Source organism: Ostrea edulis, chromosome 2 (assembly GCF_947568905.1).
Source record: "Ostrea edulis chromosome 2, xbOstEdul1.1, whole genome shotgun sequence".
NCBI classification, from domain to species: domain Eukaryota; kingdom Metazoa; phylum Mollusca; class Bivalvia; order Ostreida; family Ostreidae; genus Ostrea; species Ostrea edulis.
This window is the reverse complement of record NC_079165.1, coordinates 353,162-377,643: the sequence shown is the minus strand read 5'-3', so window position 1 is coordinate 377,643 and position 24,482 is coordinate 353,162. Positions and strand designations below refer to the sequence as shown.

Genomic DNA, 24,482 nt, shown 5'->3' with positions numbered 1-24,482 from the left:
TAGAATCAATTACCCAGAAAATATCAAACTTATGTAAATGTTTCCTTAATGTGTGTTTATTCAAAATTGTTCAAATCATTACCCCGTGGTAAGACCGCGATTGGACGTCAAAGCTCTCCATGGGGAGATTTAGAAAGAAACGTTATTGTTTGACAAACAGCAGAACCTTAATAAATCATATCAATACGGAAATATCCTCAGGTAGTGTACAATAATCAAGATTACTTCATGGCTGCTTTCCACGAATTGTCTACTTTAATGTTATTGCAAATACCAATGGTACATGAAATTCAACACACAAAATATCAATTCACATTTTTCTTCAATTATGATATTGTTTCAATATGATACTGATGTAAATAAATAATGTGCAGACTTAGTGAACAAGAAAGGGAATCCGATAGAACAGAAAAGAGCTTGTAGATATTGACCTTGACCTGGATTGATTGATTGTTTATTCGTGTTACGTCTCGTCTTGAATATTTCAGTCACATCGAGACGTCATCAGCTGTATGTAATATACCACAAATTTAGACCAATGCTTCGCGCTCAGAGCCATGACAGTTAGAGTTCTTTATCGTGCGAACACCTGCTCAGGGCATTCAAAATATGAGTTGAAGGGATCACATTTTTCTTTCTGATAATAATAATGATATCTAGAAACTCATTACTGATGATGAGTAGGTCTTCCGTTACATTACTTCCGTTACACTGTTTCGTATTCATGCAAGAACCATTCAAATATATAATGAAAATAAACTTGAGAAAAAAATGGGAAAACAGTGATTGAAATTTGAAGTAAAACTAGCCTTAACTACTGATGCGGACGAGAGTTTCCGGTGATGTTTTACCCTTAAATATCAGCGTCTCCTTATTCAATATAATCTCCAAAATTTCCATGTCTCTATCTAAAGGCTTTCTACACACAAAACGAGGGGACAAATCAAGTGGTGCGGACTTGCCGATCGGAAGTGAATTTTTTGTCATATCTCCCATATAGTGACAAGCCAAATAGTGTTGATCACATCTAAAAATGTCATTGGATTTAATGTTTCATAGATGAGAAACCGACTTATTAGAAATAGTATTCGATCACTTCCTGTAACGACCGGAAGTTGCGGACGAAAATGGCAGACCTATATCAGAGGTCTACAGACTACATTTTATCATTCGTACAAGTTTCATAATTGAATCTCAAAGAGTTTATGAGAAATAGCAAGACTAACATTGATTGGTTGTATATTATTTAACGTCCCTCTCGATAATTTTTCACTCATATGGAAATGTCACCAATACCGCTTATGGCCACTGAGTAGTGAGGGTTCTTCAGCGTGTATCTACCACTGTAACATGGGTCATCCGTTTTTAAGGTCAACTCTGAGGACCCGTGACATTCACACCTGATGCCGAGCGTTTTGCGATGGAACCTGTCACTACCTGCTTAAACGACGTAGGTCTGTCGCGGCTGGGATTCGAACCCCAACCTTCCAAATGCGTGGCGAACGCTCTACCTTTATGCCACCGCCGCAGTAGCAAGAGGAATAAACCATATAATAAGTTGCCATCTCCCAATCATGCGTACGCAAAAAAAAAAAAAAAACCCACGTAGAAAACAATTTTAAACTTGTATTTTGTATATTCTACACTTTCCATAGCACATTTATATAGATGATATGTAGACCAAAGAAAATTGAAAATTTCTACTCAGTTTTTGAAACTTACGGTTACTATCATAAATAATATTTAGATATGTTTCTCCATAAATTACAGTGAGTTTGTACTGTCTATATTCCCTGAAAGTTTCACATACCTATATGAAGGGGTTATAGTCAAGAAGTAGACCAAAGAAACAGAAAGTGGTGAGGTACTTCTGACCGAAAGTGAATTTTAAAAAATGACGAAACTCTAGATATTGGTAGTGTCGTATACACATATGAAAATCATATCAAACACTTGAAACATAAGCGAGATTTATGGGGACACAACAGACGAACAGTATACAAGTTTTAATTGAGAAATTGGACGTTACCGTTTATACTTTCCGCAAGCCTAACATTTTCTGAAACTGCAAATGAAAGGTAACGATACTACGCAAGTTTTGTTTTAAAGACACAACTTTTGAAATTGACAAATTGTTAATTTCCAAGTAAAGTAAGCTGTAAAATATTGGCTTGTGGACGTTCCCTGTTTATGAAATTTCTTTCCTTTAAGCATTATTGAAAATATAGTTTTAAAATTGTTCATGAAAACCAATGTTTTCAATGAATGCCTTTTGATATACTTTGTTTCGAAGTCGTACAATATACCTCAGACTAGCTGAAGTGTATGGTTTTAGCGTATACGTTGGTAACAAAGCTTTTCATCTAAACATTCAAGTATACTCAGGCAATTCATGATATCTTTATTCATGGTTTCGAAAATCGCATTGTACATTTGTTAGTTCCGTGGTAGTTTAAAGAAACCATATTAAGATTGCAATTTGTAATAATCTGTAAATTGTTGTTCGTAAATTTAAGAAAAAGTATTAGTGAAAGTACATTACCGATCCATATCATTTTTATACAGGACATTTTGCGTGATCAACAATAACTTTAAATTACGCGGTACCTGTGACTCTCCCCTTGTCATTTCAACGATTGGGACTATAACTTGTAAACATATTTAAAATCACCATGCTAATATTGCCGATATGTCAACGCAGCTAGAAGAAAACTGGTGTATATATCATAATTGTGGATGTTATATTTCAAATATCAGGCGATTTATTCTATGTGTATTGTTAGGAAACATGTACACAATTTCTATTAAAACAGATAAGCCCGAAGTGACCACCAGCACGTCAAGTCCATACCGGGTTGTAGAGAGTCAGTCAGCTACCATGACATGTAGTGTGAGTGCTGCCAACCCCAACACAGGCATCACATGGAGCTGGATCAAGGCAAACAGTCCTACTAATGTCCTCCATACAGGGTCTACCTACTCCATCTCCAACATACAGAGGGGAGCATCCGGGACATACAGCTGTACAGCTAGGAACTCTATAGGGATATCTACACCAGTTACAGTACAAATAGATGTACAGTGTAAGTACTGATGTCTATGTACAGTTAACAACACTATAGGGATATCTACACCAGTAACAGTACAACTAGATGTACAATGTAAGTACTGGTATCTGTGTACAGTTAACAACACTATAGAGATATCTACACCAGTTACAGTACAAGTAGATTTACAGTGTAACAATCTGATTGAAACCAGATCCTGAGATCCGCTCACTTAGATCGCTACACTAGGATCTGACGTAACCCCATATAGGGTCACGTCCGCATTACCTTTCGTTAAGCCAATCAAATTGACCCTGTCGATTTATACCAACGATGATGTTTTTTTTCCCATGAACCTTTGCGTCATTATTTACGTTAGAGATCCAAAAAAAAAACAAAACAAAAAAAAAAAAAAAAAAAAACTGGCTGCGCGTTTGACAGACGACTGCACACCTTTCAAAACATGCGATTTAAACAACGTCTGTTTTCTCTTCGGGTTTTCTTTCATTCAAACGCTAAAAATCCCGATGGAGTTCACAATTCAAGGAAAATGGCTGCGATTGTTTGGTTTGAAAGAAAACATATCGCAGCTAGATGCGACGTCACAATGCACCGTTTACGTCGACTGGCGTTATATTCCTCGCGTTGTTTAAGTAAACCATCTTGAAAACTATTCAAATCGTAGCCTTCCCTATTCATACGTAAATCTGAATTCATAATTAATTTAATTTGGGTATATTTCATATTGTACGTTTTGTTGTTTGAATGAACGGAATAGATTAGGCATTATTGCGAAAGTTTAGAATTCGTTATGCGAGAATAAACAAATTTACAGTGTGGAATAAACTTCGTGGGAGAGAGATTACAGCAATTTGTTTACGAATTGCCAGGAACCCCCTATATAGCCATCACTGTCTGTATGGCGCAATCTGACTGGCTGATAATTCTCATGAATAGTCCAAGCGAAAGGTCATGCGGACATGACCCCCTGTGGGGTTACGTCAGATCCTAGTGTAGCGATCTAAGTGAACGGATCTCGGGATCTGGTTTTAATCAGATTGATAGTGTAAGTACTGATATCGAAATATAGTTAATAACACTATTTGGACATCTACACCACTTACAGTACAAGTAAATATAGAATGTAAGTACTGATATGTGTGTAAATCAAACAATTTGACAATTTATGAAATCATTATGATACAGTTTATGCATTGATTGTAATGAAGAAATGTAATTGTGACAAGAAATTTGTAATAAAAAAAATCTTCTGAAGAAAAAATTGTTTAGGATGGTGTAAAAATACTAATATTTCAAATTTCTTAAAATAAATATCATCAAGGAGATGGGGAGCTGCCCCCTAAAATGACATACATGTACATCTAAGAAATGTAAAAAAAAAAAAAAAAAAAAAAAGCCTTAGTTTTTTGTAACTCACCTGAGCTGAAAGCTAAAATGAGCTTTTCTGATCACCCGCTGTCCGCCTGTTCGTCTGTCTGTTTGTCCGTCTGTCTGTAAACTAATCCCAATTGCGACTTCTTCTCCAGAACCACTGGACTGATTTCAATCAAACTTGGGATAAGTCTCCTGGGGTAAGGGCTTTCATTTTTGTTGTAATGAAGGGTCATACCCTCTTCAAAGGTATGATAATAAAAAAACGCAAAAATAGGTTGGAATAATTTGAAAATCTTTTTCTCAAGAACCACCGGGACAGAAGAGCTGAAATGTACATGAAAGCTTCCTGAAATAGTGCACATTCATGTTTGTGAATACCATGGGTAGGTTGGGGCTAAAATACGGGATCGAATTTTTACAACTGAATACATAGGGAAAATCTTTTTAAAATCTTCTCAAGAACCACATAGCCAGGGAAGTATGTGTACTTTACATACAAGCTTCCTGGCATAATACAGATTCACGTTTGTAAAAAGCATGCTCCCCGGGGGTAGTTTGGGGCCACAATATTGGATTTAAGTTTTATCTAACTTTCTATTTTGTATTGCTTATAGGATAATATGAGATTGATCACTGTTCGTTATCTTCACCTTTCATGCAAATATATAGGGAATATCTTTAAATATCTGCTCAAGAACGTATGGGCTAGAGAAGTTTGCATTTACATGACATAGAAGTTTACATTTACATTACATTCAAAAACTTACTTTGTTAAACACCACTCTGATTCCACGCACAAGTATTCTGAAGTTGAAATAAAAAATATGCTAGACTTCCTCATTGACAATATCTTCGTGGTCTTTGGTGATCAGGTCTTCCAACAGTCTGTTGGAATTCCCATGGGCACGCATTGTGCTCCTTTGTTAGCTGACCTGTTTTTATATTCATATGAAGCAGAATTTATTCAAAAACTTCTACGTGAGAAGAAAAAATATCTCGCTGTGACCTTCAATTCGACTTTTAGATATATCGATGACGTTTTGTCTATTAACAATGATAGCTTTCATTCATATGTCGATTTGATATATCCCCGTGAGCTCGAAATAAAGGACACCACAGAGTCGTCCACTTCTGCTTCATACTTAGATATTTCATTGAAAGTAGACATTAACGGCAAACTAACAACTCAACTGTTTGACAAACGGGATGATTTCAGCTTCTCCATCGTCAACTTCCCACATTTATGTAGCAATATTCCATTATCACCTGCATATGGTGTTTATATATCTCAACTGATTCGATATGCAAGAGTTTGTTCTGGGTATAGTCAGTTTTTAAATCGAGGTAAGCTACTGACAGCCGAGTTGATGGTACAGGGATTTCAACAGTCTCGATTGAAGTCAGCATTTCGCAAATTCTATGGTCGTTATAACGATCTAGTTCGTCAATACAACCTCGCATTGGGTCAAATGCTGTCTGACATGTTCCATACCGATTGTTAAGCCGTTCTTGGCACACTTATTTTGACTGCGGATAACTCCGTTTACCTGATCAGGATATGGGGCTCACGGCGGGTGTGAACGGTCAACAGGGGATGCTTACTCCTTCTAGGCACCTGATCCCACCTCTGGTGTGTCCAGGGGTCCGTGTTTGCCCAACTATCTATTTTGTATTGCTTGTAGGAGTTATAAGATTGATCACTGTTCGTTATCTTCACCTTGCATAGTGCAGATTCAGGTTTTTTAACAGCCCAACCCCTGAGGTTAGGGTGGTGCCATAATATGGGATCAAAGTTTTAATTACAATATATATATAGGGAACATATTTAAGAGACCCACAGGCCTTATCGGTCACCTGAGTACTAGTAAAAAAGGATCACTATTCCTAAGAGCTAGAATATCGAAGTCAAATTCTAGTTATACAGTCCTACATAGGGAAATATGGTATATAGGAATCAATCTGTCTGTCTGTCTGTCTGTCCGTCTTTATGTCTGTGCAGATTCGTGTCCGGGCCATAACTTCTTTGTTCTTTGACTTAGGAGTACCATATTTGTAACACAGGTGGATCACGATAAGACAATGTGTCGAGTACCTTCATGACCTCTATATGACCTTGAACCTTGACATCAAGGTCAAAATTAAAGTTTTTTTTTTACAAAGGATTCGTGTCCGCGCCATAACTTCTTTGTTCTTTGACATAGGCATACCATATTTGACACATGAGTGTATTACCATGAGACAATGTGTCATGTACTTTCATGACCTCCATATGACCTTGATTTCAAGGTCAAAATTAAAGGTTTTTACATTGGATTCGTGTCAGGGCCATGACTTCTTTTTTCTTTGTCATAGGCATACAATATTTGACACATCAGTGTATCACCATGATACGATGTGTCTGGTACCTTCATGACCTCTATATGACCTTGAACTTTGACCTCAAGGTCAAAATTGATTAAAGGGTTTTAACATAGTCATACCATAAGACATGGGTGTATCACCATGATACTATGAGTCATGTACATTCATGACTTCTTTATGGCCTTGACCTTTTATCTCAAGGTCAAAATTATAAGCTTATACCATGGATTTGTGTTCGGGCTACATCTTCCATTTTCTTCTACAGAGGCATACCATAGTTTTGCACTCAGGAAAGAGGTAATTAATACCTATTAACAACACTCTTTGGGAGATTCGGGTAAGCGGGGGTATTCTTAGTGAGCATTGCTCACAGTACCTCTTGTTTTTAGCAACAGTATAAAACAAGATGTGTTCTTCAAACTTCACTGCCATCAAAAGTCCATACACTGATAAAAGGTTTTACTTAATATAATAGGTGTATTAACATTAATGCAATAAAATATATGACTAATTTGGACCCATCCTAGACTCAAAATCCATATTTGTGAAATGCACCTTTTTGTACATACTTTTCTGCTATTCCTAAGTATGCATTTATATTTTATACAGTATCACCAAACTTACACGTGAATAATATACATTAAGTTTGGTCCCACCCTGTGTTCAGAACCCTAATTCCTGGGGTCATCAAATTTCCAATTTTGGTAAAGGAATACTTACTCTTTCTGAATATCCATTTTGTTGCAATTTAGTATCAATAACATTAAAGAAGACGTTATTTAAGTGTTTTACACATAAGCACTATATTGTAAAATTGGCCCCGTCCTGGGGTGAAAACTTTTACCCCATGGATACAAAATTATACAATTTCGGTAAATGCCTTCCTGCTCTACATCACTGTATTTAGTTTTTTGTCAACATGTGTGGCTCTAGAGAAGAATTTTTGAAAATTGGTAAATTTTGGGCAGTTTCTCCTCACCCCTAAGGCCCCAGGGTTGCAAGAGTCATGATATTTAAAATGTATGTCCGCCTTGTTCCAATGATGCATCATAGCAATTTGAAAAGAATTGGAATGGTAGTTATCAAGACGAATTTGAAAATTGCTATTGCTCACAAATTTCATAACTGATAATTTTGGCCCCGCCCTGATATCGTAACCCCTACCCTTGGATCCTCAAATTTACAATTTTGGTAAATGATTACCTGCTTTTTCCAAATATATATTTAGTTTAATATCAATAGCACTAAAGAAAATGTTTTAAGTGTTTTACGCATAAACACTATATAGTAAGTTTGACCCGCCCGGGGTTGAAAACCTCTACCCCAGGGATCATGAAATTTACAATCTTGGTAGAGGCGTTCTTGCTCTACATCACTATGCATTTAATTTTTCTTACACATGTGTGGTTCTCGAAAATAAGATTTTTGAAATTGAACAATTTCATACCAATTAATAGACTGTTCTATTCTTGTTTTCACTACGGATTAATCTACATACATTACCAAGATAGAAGGGTCACATCGGATATGACTGTTCAATATGCGCAACTCCGTTAGGTGCATCAACGGAGAGGAGGGGCTTAATACCACGTGAAAATTTTGACGCAAGCTCCACCCATTATTCATGAGTTTATAAAAAAACTCCAGTTTTTCCCTTTCTATAACATACTTAATTTAAAAAGAAATAAATGAAATTCTTTTCCCAACTTTATTTTGTTTATTTTTATTAAAATGCCCTATAAATTGCATACGTAGCATGTTTACAAGGGGGAAATGCTGTCGTTTGCATTCCATTCGGAATCACTGCGACGCTTTATATCTGCGCACTGCGCATTTACGTAGAAGATGTGGAAGAGTTCGGACTTGCAGGTGCGTGTTGCAGAACAGTTCATCAACTACGAGAAGTGACATTAAGACTGAAGTAAGTTCATATCAATTGGTTTTATATCTCTGATTCTAGGCGTCAATTTATATGTTTTAATAGTTATTTTACCCGTGAGAAATGTGTAAACAAGACGAACATTAAACAAAATGGACACGAAAAGATTATGAGTAGGTATTGCGTGTTTTAAGAAATATTTTGACCATTGTATATCTTGATTGAAATCTGTTTAAGGGAAATATATATCTATTGTCCATTAAATGCTTGCAACATATTCATACTGTAGACTTGCATTATAGACCACAAGCTAATTTTCTCCCTTAGGCAATACTTTGGAAACACAATGGAATTTGATGTGTACATATAAGTTCTATTTGATGAAAACAAATTTATAATAAAAACGGGAATTATGTTCTCTCCAGTATGGATTTTTTCTTGTGGAATACATTGTCACCAAATTTGAAAAGATAGTAAATCTTGGCTAGAGCCTAGGGTTTTGACTTTATTTTATGATTTGCATATTAGTGATTAATCCGTTGAAATCAAACTATATTCAATACCCAAGGACGAAAACGCAGTCACGGACATCGTTCATATAAAAGACCAAGTATAAATGATGTCACGTTTGATTCACTTTTGCCTCACGTCAACAGACAATTGGGTCCACATCATATTCGTACAAAACTTTACTCTATTCCATTGAGGGTTTTACATACGTTTTTTGAAGAAGCTATGGCTAGTCTATACTTGGATTTTTCAACACCTGAATATAGACTTAACTCTATGATTATGGATCTTGCCTACCACAGGCTCTATAAACCAGCACGGACCATGGATGATATTCCTTCCAAATCATGCCGTCAGTTCCTTAAGCTCACATTTACAAACAAAGGAATAGATGCCGTCAACATAAGCAACATTCTTCGTCATAAAAGGGTTCAGTCGTGTATTCCAACTTATTTCAAGTTCAAGTCTACACCCTGTATTTCCTACAGATATACTTCTACTATTACATACAAACTTTTTAATTATAAACAAAATTTGCAGTGCTTAGATATAGACCATCTTATACGTAATCCACCAACATGTTCTTGTTCTTCATCTTCTTTCAACTACAGTCCAGCTGGACATGTCATTACTGGTGATGTTGATATAGTTGAAAATGAGGACCTCAAATCACTTATTCTTAAAGGTCCTAAATACAGAGAACCTCGGTCTTTTAATTGGCGACAGAACTTCATATCTATTATGAGTTCTGTCGAAGATTATGCCAGACGATGGGCTAAATATGAAAAAGAAGAACTTGATACATTGTCAGAATGGGTTAAAAGCATAAGAGGGATATTAAAATCCCGCATTAGACACATGAAAACAAAAGTACGTACCATCTATCCTTCTGTGTTTAGTAAACCAGAAGTGATAAAAGAATTAGATAGTTTACATGACGAATATGTTTTGGTTCCAGCTGACAAAGCTAGTAACAACATTGTCTTTGTTTGTAAGGCTCATTATTACAACTGTATTTTAAACGAACTTGGCATTAATTCCACTTTTGGTAATCATACTTATACTCCAACTGCCCTTTCAAAAGACGAAATTCTTCAGTTTTAGACACATTTAATATTCCAGTCAATGGGTCGAATGAATATGAGTTACCGTACCTATACTGGATTCCTAAACTACATAAAAACCCTTACAAACAAAGATACATTGCTGGATCCAGTAAGTGCTCTACCAAGCCCCTATCTTTGCTCCTCACGAAAATGTTAACAGCTGTGAAGGAGAAACTTCAAACTTACTGTGCAACTACATATGCCAGAAGTGGTGTTAATCAAATGTAGATTCTAAAAAATTCTAAAGAACTTTTAGTAAACTTGAAATCACAGAATTTTCCCCAAATCAATAGCATTAAAACCTATGACTTTTCAACACTATACACGACCATTCCTCACGATAAATTAAAGACTATACTTTTTGACATCATAGACAGTTGCTTCTTCAACAAAAACGGAAATATTCATATCTAGTGATCAGTCATTCAAAAACTTACTTTGTTAAACACCACTCTGATTCCACGCACAAGTACTCTGAAGTTGAAATAAAAAATATGCTAGACTTCCTCATTGACAATATCTTCGTGGTCTTTGGTGATCAGGTCTTCCAACAGTCTGTTGGAATTCCCATGGGCACGCATTGTGCTCCTTTGTTAGCTGACCTGTTTTTATATTCATATGAAGCAGAATTTATTCAAAAACTTCTACGTGAGAAGAAAAAATATCTCGCTGTGACCTTCAATTCGACTTTTAGATATATCGATGACGTTTTGTCTATTAACAATGATAGCTTTCATTCATATGTCGATTTGATATATCCCCGTGAGCTCGAAATAAAGGACACCACAGAGTCGTCCACTTCTGCTTCATACTTAGATATTTTATTGAAAGTAGACATTAACGGCAAACTAACAACTCAACTGTATGACAAACGGGATGATTTCAGCTTCCCCATTGTCAACTTCCCATATTTATGTAGCAATATTCCATTACCACCTGCATATTGTGTTTATATATCTCAACTGATTCGATATGCAAGAGTTTGTTCTGGGTATAGTAAGTTTTTAAATCGAGGTAAGCTACTGACAAACAAGTTGATGGTACAGGGATTTCAACAGTCTCGATTGAAGTCAGCATTTCGCAAATTATATGGTCGTTATAACGATCAAGTTCGTCAATACAACCTCGCATTGGGTCAAATGCTGTCTGACGTGTTTCATACCGATTGTTAAGCCGTTCTTGGCACACTGATTTTGACTGCGGATAACTCCGTTTACCTGATCAGGATATGGGGCTCACGGCGGGTGTGACCGGTCAACAGGAGATGCTTACTCCTCCTAGGTACCTGATCCCACCTCTGGTGTGTCCAGGGGTCCGTGTTTGCCCAACTATCTATTTTGTATTGCTTGTAGGAGTTATGAGATTGATCACTGTTCCTTATCTTCACCTTGCATTCATCAGACAAAAAGGGCATCAGTCCAAAATCACTCCAATTTAATAGATTGATAACTGATGTAAAAATACAAAGATGATTAAATGGAATGATATAGTTTTGTATAATTCTTATATTATTATACAAATTTACATTCAGGCTCAGATGCCTACCAGTGCTAGAGCTTGGCTTTGTAAATTTCACCAATAGGAACTATTTTTGCACTAAATTGAATTTTATGGTTTGGGTTTTCTAGTGGTGTCTCAATCATCAATTATATAGAGAATATTGCATGCCAAAATACATATGATATGGATTTTGGTATGTAGACATAATATTCTATTTATCATACATATACTGCTCTTTTTTATGCTTATATATATATTTCATTCGAACAAGATATTATTATTGATGTTTTTTAATTTGATTCGGAGTTCGAAAGCTAATTTTATAAAATAATAACTGAAAAGGGCTAAAAAAAAAATTGGTTTCAATTGTAGCATATACATTTTGCAACACTATGTAGTTTTGCATGCAAGCCTGTTTATGGAAATATTTCAAGTGTAATTTTTTAAGAGTTGATGAATATTTTATACATGATATACTTTTACTTGTAACATGTAATTTCATTAGTTCACATGGTTGAGTTGACTTTATCAACATTCTCTATATATATCGTATAAACAAAGTTACCATTTAGTCCCACTATATGGTGTTCTAGACATGACGTCACAATACGTTTGGCTGTTCAGTTTCCATTTTGTTGCTACAACAACATTTTTCAGAGTCATTAAAAATTAATACTCTTTTCAGAATAATTCATCAAATAATATGAAATGCAGGTTACTTTCAATCATGAGATATGAAAGTAAATTTTACTCATTTTATATTTAATTTTATAAGCGACGGTTTATCATGCGTAATCTGAACCAACATATTTTATATCGCATGAATTGAGTAAAATTTACTTTCATTACTTAAATATGATGTATTGGTTTAACATGCATCTATCACAGCTTTTAAAACTAGACTTTGCTATGTTAACTGAAATACAGTTAATATGTTTTTGATCACATTCGATTTTGCAATGTAGCATACGATTTTAAGTGTCAAATTACCTGTCAACAGGTTGTGTCTCTCGATAGTATTCGCAGCAATGGACGAGTTCGGAGGTGAAAGCTATTTCGTCGGTATTGAAAAGGTTTGAATTTAATATCAACTTATCAAGTTAAAAAACCGAACATCAGAGTGTAAATTCTTTCTGCAAGCATATGATTTTCCTTTTTTTGTCGAAATGGCTCGAGTAACTACATTTTCGCGCTGATTGTCAATGTTTAGGTTTTTCAGTAGATTTACATGTACCTACGAGATCTCGCGATAACAAGCATGGCGGAGCAGACGAAGAATTTTGCATGTTGTACATGGTATTTAATGAAAAACACCTTTATTAGACATACCCGAGCACAAAGTTGATATTCCTTTTGGTGTAAACAACATTTGGGACTAATACACGGAGATCCTATGGAATTGTAGCCCTATCCTGAAAACGTCAGGGAAAAAAATCGGATAGGGCTACATTATTGCAGAGCTCTAGGTAATTTCTTTTGCTAATTCCACCAAGGATTGAAAATATAGGCAAAGAAAAATATGTCAAATTTTATTGCCATTATGTAAACGGTGTTTTGGACCGGGACACGTATTACCGCCTACTAGCGGGAGATATGGTTAGGCAATTCTCAATATCTTATCAAATCCTGCGAAAATAGGTAATATGCCGTCATAGTTCTGACGTCCGATGAAATTATTTCATCAAAAATGTATTACGAGGCTCAAATGTAAGAGCAATTTTATTGCTATATCATGTTTACATCTGATAATGGATATTGAAACTCGTTAGAAATACATCCCACAGTGCTTCAAAAGTTTTTCTGCATAAAATATATGTTTTGTAGCAGCAGAGCATTGTTTTTCCTTAAGTTCTCTATGCCTTTTACTAATCATGATTTGTATTGTTGCTAGACACTTGTCATATGATTGTTGAAAGGACTTGTCATTTTTAATTAGTCTCTTGTACTTGTTAAATTCTTCAACTTCTTCCATATCACCCAAAACAATGCTCACTAGATAATCGGTGGTGTACTTTGATGCTGAAAGTAAAAGAGGCAAAGCACACGGTAATGGTGTCAGTTTTAATAAATGTTTGTCATAAATGACAACTGATTCTTTCATTATGGAGGTAAGAGAAGTTAGTTTATGACAAGTTTCATTTAATATTTCAAACAGACAAAAAGGGCCTGTAATAGAAGTATAAAAGCTTGCCGAAATTTGTTTTCTTACTTGGAACAGGGGATATGTTTGCCTTCGGATGAAAATAGTTGTCTTCTGCGCCTTTTATTCACATGGTCACCTTTTCAATAAAGAATGATGAAATGATTATAAACAAATAATGGATTAATAAATATAAAGTACAGTATCAGGGTTGTCTTAAAGCCCCCTGATGGGGACCCATGGGTGAAGCTTCAGGGTTTGGGGGCTTTCAAGTTACTATAATTGGTTATCTTAGATATACGCTATACACGATGGAATGAATAGATAACGACGAAAATTTATATTGAAATTATAACATCCCTACCCCACTCATGACACCAATGACACAGTTAATGCAATTTGAATTTTTGTTGTTTGAAGATTTTTTCTTTTTTATTTATAGAACTACATGTTCTATTATTGTGTACTAGTGCTTGCTCTCTGACATTTAAGTTAGTGGAGTTAAATACTTACCATCAGGATTCTTGAGCGTGTTGGAATCCTGGGGATTGGGTGGTGCATTAAGAAAACTGCCATTAGTATAGGCATCTGAGGGAAAAGAGTTTCCAAATTAGTTCTTCACTATCGGGTAAAGTAATTATAGCAATGATACTTTCAATTCAGTATTCAATATTTATCAAGAACACTTACCATCAGGATTCTGGGCCGTGTTGGAATCCTGGGATTTGGATGGGCCACAAACACATATGACACTTGTATAGGCATCTAAGGGGAGACAAAAGGAATTTCCAAGTTAGTTTTTTGCTATCAGGTACGGTGTGATTTAGTAGGAATACTTTTGATTCAGATTTATAAAGAAAACTTACCATCAGGATTTTGGGGCGTGTTGGAATCCTGGGGTTTGGGTGGGCCATAAACACATGCGGCACTTGTATAGGCATCTGAGGGAAGAAAACATTTTTAACTTCTTGATAAATATCAGTCCAATTCTTTTCAAATTTGGTGCTGTATATTAGAATTTAGCTTAGATATTCAGAACAGGATTTTTTTTCTAGATTCCATAGCCCATGGGAGTGGTGATACTTTTTCACTAGTATTAAGGTTACCGACAAGGCCTGTGGGCTTCTTGTTTATTGTTGGACATGTATATTTATATATTATATCTGTTTTATTGCCAAAAAGGGATCTTTTACTTGTGAAAGGATGACTTTGGATTTCTTTGTTTGCATATGGATCTGAAACATAATTAGATCAAGAACTGTTGTTTGAAATTATATATGAACGTTATTTAAACTATGCATATCAAATTCATTGTAGAATATACAATGATCATTTGTTGTTTTACCAGGTTTGTTCATCGACACTATGCAAGCATCAACTTACTTCAAGGGCCTGTGGTGGACATCTCCAACTGCATTTTCTGTATCAGAAAACAAAAAAATGAAAGTTTCTATTGATTGAAAGGCCTCAGCCAAAATGGTAAACTTCATGATCCCTACTACTACAGTGATAATTCTTAACTAATATTGAAGTGACTGATAAGACTTGTGTATCTCAATTATTTGAGAAAATGTATCTTATGGGGCCTAGCATTGCAAAATAATTTTCAATTATGATTCTCAACTGTGTCATATCAACACTAGAATGAATCTTCCAGGGAGAGACATATTGTTGTTTTTTTTATGTCACCGAGAGGAAAGCTGAAGTGAGCTTTTCTGATTGCCTATTGTATGTCCTTCTGTAAACTGTTTAAATGAAAGCTTTCTGTCAGATTCAAGTTAATACAAATAATGGCCACTAGGAGTAGGTTGGAGTCACAATAGAGCAAAGTTTTACTTGTGAATATATCGGGGGAAATCTTTAAATATGGGCCAAGGTGACTGAAGTTTGCGATGTGGCCCATGGGTGGGTCCAAACTTAGTATATAGTGTTTATGTGTAAAACACTAGCATCTTCTTCATCGACAAATTTCGAAAACTGATTCTTTCCCAGGTTTGTGGAAAATTGTAGATTTTTAACATGAATCCGTAGGTCGTATTTTGACTTTAAAATCCGTGGAAAATACGGACAATCCATACAAGTAAACAGCTCTGTATTATGTAAAGCCTTTAATCAGTGTAAGCACTTTTGAGGGCAGTAAAGTTTTAAGAGCGCATTTTGCTTTATATTTGTTGCTGAACATTAGAAGTCAGTTTAGATATTCAGAACAGATATTCAGAACAGTAAATCTATTCTAGATTTCAAAGCCCTTTGAAGTAGTGATATTTTTTCACAAGTACAAGGGTATGTACACTTTCCAACTGATATTTCAGCATAATGGTATTGATGCAAACAATGATGGTAGTAGAGCACATAAGTAATGTTACACTGGAATGTGTATAAAGAATGATGCGAAAATATTATTTTCTAGGGTTGTAACTGGACACTGGGGATGGTTAGAAACGGGGATTTCGACTTCCATCTGTGCACCGGTGTGTCCTAATCCTGTGCCATCAAAATTGCCAATATCTGAGGATGACATAACAGGATCTGTAGAAGCAAGATATGAATATATGCAAGAGAATGATAAGGCGTTGACTATTTTCTCTCCCGAACTTTTTTGGGGAGTTTTTATAAAAAAAATCATACATTTAAATACCTGAAAGTTCTTTGCTAAGCACATTGGGTTGGTATAATGTGTGCTCATGGGAATCATCTGCCTGGAATTGTTCTATGACCTCTGAATTTAAAGAATGGTGACACTCAAATGTGAACTCCATATTAATGAGTAACATTGATGTAGTATTTTTTACTGTTTTTATACATACTGTGTGTATGTGTTTTTTTCTTCTTCATAAACCTCAAAAGATTGGAGAGTTTAAAAAGTAGTTATTGTCTTATCTTGACCTTGCTTAATCCTGTATAAAACAGTCCGTATCTCTCTTCTCCAAAAGACCTGACATAATGGAACAAACATCGTCAAAATTATACTGATAAAACATGAGATTGATGTACAGTATTTGATTTTATCATATTCCCATCAATGTTTCATTATTTGTTTTATAATGTTGATTTCACAGAGTGTGATCCGATTTTCCAAATCGCCACACTTGTTTTCTAATTCCGTATCATTATCATCAGAAACTGATGAAATCACAATACATAAACGCAACTGTTTTAGCTCACCTGAAGTTTTCTGATCACCTGTCGTCTGTCTGTAAACTTTTTAAATTTTCGAATTCTTCAGAACCACCTGGCCAATTTGAACTAAACCTGGCACAACGCATCCTTGGCTGATGGGCTTTCAAGTATGTACAAATCAAGAGACATGTCCCCTTCAAAGGGGAGATAATCGCAAAAAATAGGGTGGAGTCATTTAAAATTATTCTTAAGAACTACTGGGCACAAAGAGCTGAAATTTACACGAAAGCTTCCTGACATAGTGCAGATGCACGTTTGTTAAAATCATGACCCCTGAGGGTAGGGTGGGGCCATAATAAAGGATCAAAATTTTACATACAAATATATAGGTGAAATCTTTAAAAATCTTCTCAAGAACCACTGGGCCAGAATATCTGAGATTTTCATGACAGCTTTTTGACATTGGGCAGATTCAAGTTTGTTAAATGCATGGCCCCTGTGGATAAGTTGGGGCCTCAATAGGGATCAAAGCTTTACATGCATATATGTAGGGAATATCTTTCAATATGGGCCAAGGTGACTCAAGTGAGCGATGTTGCCCATGGGCCTCTTGTTTGTGGAAAATATCGACCATATCGCGCAGAAAATATAATTTCACCATGTCTGTGATTTTGATAATTTGAATTACATGTATTATCTTATAAATGTGGATTTAAAAATACAGACGGGGGTATATAATAAATTTATCATTATTACAGTAATTTGATCCAAAGAGTTGGATTATATTTCGTTGACAGGATCTGACTCTTTGGATCAAATAATTGTAGTAATTATGTATATGTAGTAGTATGTTTGTAACTTCCTTCGTTCTTGATAATTCTTGATTGCTTTGAAAGTATTTTTTTTTTGGAATCTTTGAAAGTTTTTGACCTAAAGTGCATCATTGGAGGAAGTGATTTTTCAGAATGGGATGGACCATCATGAAACACAACGCAGTCGTTTTTCAGAGACCACCAGTAGTTTTGCCCTTGTAGAAGGTAGTCAGCAATCTGCTCACAATGGGTTTGGAACATGTATGGACTTTTTTTAAGAGGTCGAGGGGGAAAGTCGAGTCCTTTGAAATTGGAAGCAACTTAGCATGGTGGCTTATGCTGGACTCTTGATGTTTGTAACTGTCTCTTTTATCACTCTCTTGTTGTGCATTGTATCTTAGGACAGCATTGTCTATGACTTTCCCACACTGTCGATTTGATGTTCTAAAGAAAATTGACCACAAGTCTCCAAATGACCTTTCCTCTTTTTCTGGTATCAAGGAGCGAAGACAAAAGAGTTTGTACGTCTTTGGAGCATGAATTGTCAGGCTATGGAAATGGCAACGGTAAAGTTTTCTTGTGGTCATTTTTTGTGGATTGTCAATAATGGTTTTGCAAAGGTAGCTAAATAGCTGCTCCCTGTACATCAATAGGTTGTCTATTTGGGAATCTTTGCTTGAATTCTTCATTTGTTAAAAAAAAAACCAGCAGGGTCACACAAGGGTGAAACCATAAAACTTACATACCGGTAGTTATGGTTTAGGATGTCGCTATGGTCATGCCAGATTTTTAAGTTGCGCGTGTTTTCAATTCTTTTAAGATTTTCTAAGGCTTCTTTAAGGCTCTCTGGCATGGAAATATCAAAATATCATAGAATTGTAGATGCTGTTTAATTTTCTGTTCTGTAATTCTGTCGTAGTCGTTGTAGCTTTGACGTCTCAAAAAGTATGTTTGATCCTTGTTCATTTGCTTTCTTATATTTTCTAATGGTATTTCTCTACCATATACTGTCAGTATCTAGTTTTCCGGATGCTGTTATTTTCTTTCTGTTGTACATCTTAGGCACTATTTTTTCCCCTATGTAGAGTTCTTTGGTGTTAAGTATCCTTTGAATAGTTTGGTGAAGGGATATAGTTGGAAGGGGTGTTGGTATTGAAATTCTTTTGCAGATTGTCTGCCTTGCTCGTCTAACTCTGAGAACATAATCCCTCCCATTGATTCGCTTTTCGGTGTTGAATTTGTGTGTATTGATTCCTAATTTCTTGGCATATTCACAGAGAACCTGACCTCTGTTTGAAGGTTTGATGCCATTCGTATTTGTCAAATTGTATTTGATTGCCAGATTTCTCCAACTAACTTTTAACCCAGGGGGAGGTCCTTCAATATAATTTATGAACTCTCCCTTGTCAAAATTGTGATTCTATATTTCCAACATGTTTTTGGTTTTGTTTTCTTCTCTGATGTGACTTTTTTGAATGGGTCTCGCTTCTTTGTTTTGCTGCTTTGGGAGTCTAAAAGTAGGCAGCTAACCTATCTCTGTCTCTTTGATTGTAAGAGGTCCCAGAAGAAAGGAAGGTGTTAATCTCTGTTTCATTTGATAGCAGATTTGAAATGCTTTAACTACGTTTTCGGCCTTTTTTCATTTTGTCTTTAAATTTTTGAGCGCTATACCTTTTTTCAGTGAGATTGTATTGAGATGAGAATGCATTTTTGAGACTTGTGGAGAAGTTGTTTTCAAAATGGGTTCTAATATATTGATCATCTGTTTTGGGACATTGGCTGATCTGTTTGGTGTCATTGATTTGATTTCCTCAAGTGCTTCTGTTTTCCCACCATTTAATTGACCGAGAATCCTTTGAACATCTTGCTATGATTACTTTAGCAAAATTTCAGTAATTCATTGTTACATAGAAAACTGTTAAATATCATAATTTTGTACATTACCGAATTGAAGGTTGAGCAGAAGACACCATGACGCATTCTCTAAAAATATGGTTTGGAATTTTCCGAGACCAATTTTCAGAAAAAGAATTAAAAAATAAAGCAGTATATTTTTACTATGATATTTAATTTTCAACCCAAAACCAATATTCATAATTTTTTATTTTGCTATTTGAATAATTTTTTAGTTGAGTAAAACTTTTTTTTCTTGTTAATGACAATATTTTGATAGAATATTGATTGAATTGTGTTTTCTTTTTCATATTGCAAGCTATAATCATTGTGTTTGTCACAGTTGTTGAATCATTCGTTTTATTACTAATTTTTCTTTTTGGTTAAAGGCTTTATTGATGTTTAGATCCTTAAAGTTCTCTATTCTTTATGAAGTTTAGTATATAATTCTCTCTGTGATGTTATAAAAATAAAAATAAAATCATCAGACGACAGTAGACAGTACATGTGGTAAAAAATTGTATTGCAGCCAAAATCACACGAGAGAGAGAGAGAGAGAGAGAGAGAGAGAGAGAGAGAGAGAGAGAGAGAGAGAGAAGGGGGTCTAGAGTAACTTCTCTTACGTATATTGTTTGTGCTTGTATTTTCATGTTCCATGTTTGGGTTTTTTTATAATAATATAACAAGAATGAATAAAATTAATGAAAATGTTTTATGCTTTTATTTTCATTAATTTGAATACGCGAAAGGCTTGTTACCCATGTTGGCCCTCAGCTGGATTTAGGTCAGGGGCACCATCAACAAAAGACGAAAAGGTCGATATCTGAAACAAAACAATTAAAGAATTAATTGTCTTATTAAGTCGAATGGATCAGTGAAAGTCAAAAACAGAAATAAAATTTTATTTGTTTATTTCCCGCTGAAGGAAAGATATCATCTCCCCATGAATTATCTTCCCATTGATAATCAGTGCGTTTTGTTTACAACGGTATACAGTCGAAACGATGTATACCATTTAAATCGATATACTGCAAGGGCATAACCAGTTTTGAATTGTACGAAATTTAACAAATGTGCAGTTGAAGGGATGAATTACGTAAAAACGACGATGGACCTCTGGAAATATTCTTTGATTAATAGTTTCATGTTCAATGGATTGCACATTGTCAAGTACACCTGTGTCGGCGATTTTTTATATTATGTACTGGAAATAATCTAGCTTCACACAAATTTTCTGGATCAGTATAAACTATTTTGAATTCCAATCGTGACAAAGTACTGATGAAAGTAGGATATGTCCTTGCAGTACTCGATTTAGTTGGTGACATACTTGCTGGGTTAAAATTAGATATATCACATGATCGGTATTCATGCTTCCTTTGGTAGAGGAGCACATAGTGCGACACGACAGGGGAGCAATTCTGGGGTTGAAAACATGACATTGAATAAAACAAGCGGGAACATAGTGGAGTGTTTTTGAGATTAATTTCATTAAAATGCGTCGTTGATCACCTTAACTGTGTTGTGTGGTATGATTATTTCTCCAAAGCACCTTATCCCACCTCTGGTGTCTCCAGGGGTCCATATTTGCCTTGTTCTCAATTTGGAATAATATATAGAATTTGTTAGATTGATCACTGTTATCTTCATTTCTTTGGGTGATTTCTATGTCTATTGCATTCTTTCAGATAAACCTGAAGTGACCACCAGCACATCAAGTCCATACCGGGTTGTCGAGGGTCAGTCAGCAACCATGACATGTAGTGTGAGTGCTGCCAACCCCAACACAGGCATCACATGGAGCTGGATCAAGACAGACAGTCCTAGTAATGTCCTCCATACAGGGTCTACCTACACCATCTCCAACATACAGAGGGGAGCATCCGGGACATACAGCTGTACAGCTAGGAACTCTATAGGGACATCTACACCAGTTACAGTACAAATAGATGTACAATGTAAGTACTGATATCTGTGTACAGTTAACAATTCTATAAGGATATATATACCAATTACAGTACAAGCAGATGTACAATGTAAGTACTAATATCTGTGTACAGTTAACAACAGTATAGAGATATCTACATCAGTTACAGTACAAGTAGATGTACATTGTAAGTACTGATATATGTGTAGGTACACAACGAAAATGATCTTGATTTTTAACACTGCATGAAAAAATGTATTTTAAAAAATCTACACCAGTTGCAACACTATGTAAATAAGTCGTGGAGATACCAGGATATCATTTAATATATTTTACATGATTTATTGATTGATTGATAATTCCCGCCACACCCAGTATTTTTTTTTAGTTATCTGGTGGCGCCCAGTTTCCATTGGTGGGAGAGAGAACCCAGATACAATGTACCTGGGGAAAGACCACCGACCTTCCGAAAGTAAACTGGGAAACTTTCTCACTTTTACAGTATTTCACATTGGTTTATAGATCTACGTCAGTGGAAGTATACCGTATGATTTTACTCAGACATTCTGCATGATACTGCATATTATTATACCTCAGTATGAGAATTTTATGCAGCGCGTAATCTGATTGGTCTAGACAGTCACGTGCCAGGGATGACAAAATTTCATATCTCCCTCTCAAACATCATATCTCCCAATCATATTTCGCCCCTTGGGCAACCTCGTGCATTTTTCATAAATTTAACGTCAAAGCAGACGAAGTGTATTGTGACGTCACAATAAAGCGGAGGCATTCTACTTTCATAGTTCGTAAGGCACAAAATATGTGGGTCTCTGATATACAGTTTTAAAATCGACTGATTTTGGTTGATACAAAAACAAGCAAGTAATCAACTGATAAATAATTAGATTGAAGTATCGCAAAGAAACAATTCAATTGCGTTGTTTTAATATCGTTTTATTTAATCAGAGATCATAAAGCACCTGACCATCAATCCAAATGTCCCGAATTCATTTCCTGGATTCTTTCATAGAACACAAACAGTTGTATGTAAACTGCCAGATATTTTGATTTATTTCATACAGCCAATTGTGTCCAAGATTGATTTAACGTAAAATTTTAAATGGAATCGGAACGAAGTTAACATTAACGTAGGGAGGACATGATGCCGTGACAAAAAAAAAACAACTAAATCTATTAATCAAAAAGGGGAGATATTTCTTGTTTATATAAATGCATCACTTGATATTCATGAATTTTACCTCTGAACTGTCCAATGTTGATAATCCAAGATAACTGTAAACTTTATAATTTATCTGAAGACATAGACAAGAAACATGTTGATATCTAAATATATTCAATGGTCATCATTCGAACAACCTAGATATTGACACTAGTAACTGTAAGATAAACAAAAATGAAACGATAAATTGAATCTAGGTAAAATTAAGAATGTCAGGTTGTAAAACTCGAGTTAAAATTTGAAATGTAACAAATGCAAAAACCTAACGGCGAGATTGAATATAGAATGTCATATATAGTATAATCAAGGATGCGAGAATGAATAAAAAGAAAGCAAATGGCCATGGGAAATGAAATCTGATAATGCTTTATTTATTGATTGATGTTTTCCGCCACACTCAACAATGTTTCAGTTATCTGGTGGCGCCCAGTTTTTATTGGTGGAAGAGATACAATGTACCTGTGAAGAGACCACCGACCTTCCGAAAGTAAACTGGGAAACTTTCTCACTTACCGGCGCGAGCAGGATTAGATCCCGCGCCCACAGAGGTAAGAGGCCGTGTGATTTTGAGCGCGATGCTCTAACAACTCGGCCACGGAGGCCCTTAAATCTGATAATGTGACATAAAATTAAGTATGCCATAAAAAAGGATGTAAATTGAAAAATTAGTAGGTACAGCGTAACATGAAATTAAAAATGGTATATGTTAAAATCAAAGTTAGAATTAAAAACATGGCGACAATTCTCTTCTATGACAAATACACATTACTATTATGCAGATATTTTGATAATAATGTTTTCAGAGTCAGAAAAGTACTAATTTTACAGCTAAAATATATTTGCTATTCTAAAATAATAAGAAAAGTCTCACTCAGCTTAAGAAACAACAGTTAGAAATATTAGTTTCTCATTAGGTGAGACCCTTCACTATTTTACAAACGTCTAAGAGCATATAGAGAAAACGAATTTGTTATGTTTCCAGACTTTGAAAAAAATAGGTAAACCAACAATTTTCAAACATCAGTCAATCTAAACGTAATGCTTAACATTGAATAGTTTCAGTATTAGAAAACACCCATACTTACAGTATTTGTACAGAAATATGTCCTTGGACTCTCCGTCTTGATAATGGAGATATGTATTTCAAGTAGCACATTGTCTGTATTTTCCTGTGTATTCTACACTTGTATAAGGTGTTTATATCTCTCAAATGATTCGATACGTAAGAGCTTCTTCTGCGTTTTATTAGTTTTTAAATTGAGGCAGGCTACTGACAAACAAGTTGATATTACAGGGATTTCAACAATCTGGTTTCAAGCCAACATTTCGCAAATGATATGGTCGTTCTCACGGTATTGTTTCTTAATATAACCTATCATTGGATCAATTACTATCTGACGTGTTCCATGCCTATTGTTGGGCTGTTCTTGGCAAACTAAGGTTGACTACGGATAACTCCGTTTATCTTATCAAGATATAGGGTTAACGGCGGATGTGGCCGGTCGACAGGGTATGCTTACTCCTCCTAGCTGCCTGATTTCACCTCTGA

At 35.3% G+C, this 24,482-nt stretch overlaps 1 protein-coding gene across 1 annotated transcript in view; it reads left to right on the top strand.

Moving 5' to 3' along the window:
• LOC125676396 (B-cell receptor CD22-like) overlaps positions 1-24,482 on the top strand; it is a 154,743-nt gene that overhangs the window by 106,158 nt on the left and 24,103 nt on the right. Inside the window, exons 8-9 of the mRNA XM_056157244.1 lie at positions 2,814-3,083; positions 21,452-21,721. Of these exons, the coding sequence (XP_056013219.1) occupies positions 2,814-3,083; positions 21,452-21,721 (540 nt within the window). The remainder of the gene's footprint in view (positions 1-2,813; positions 3,084-21,451; positions 21,722-24,482) is intronic.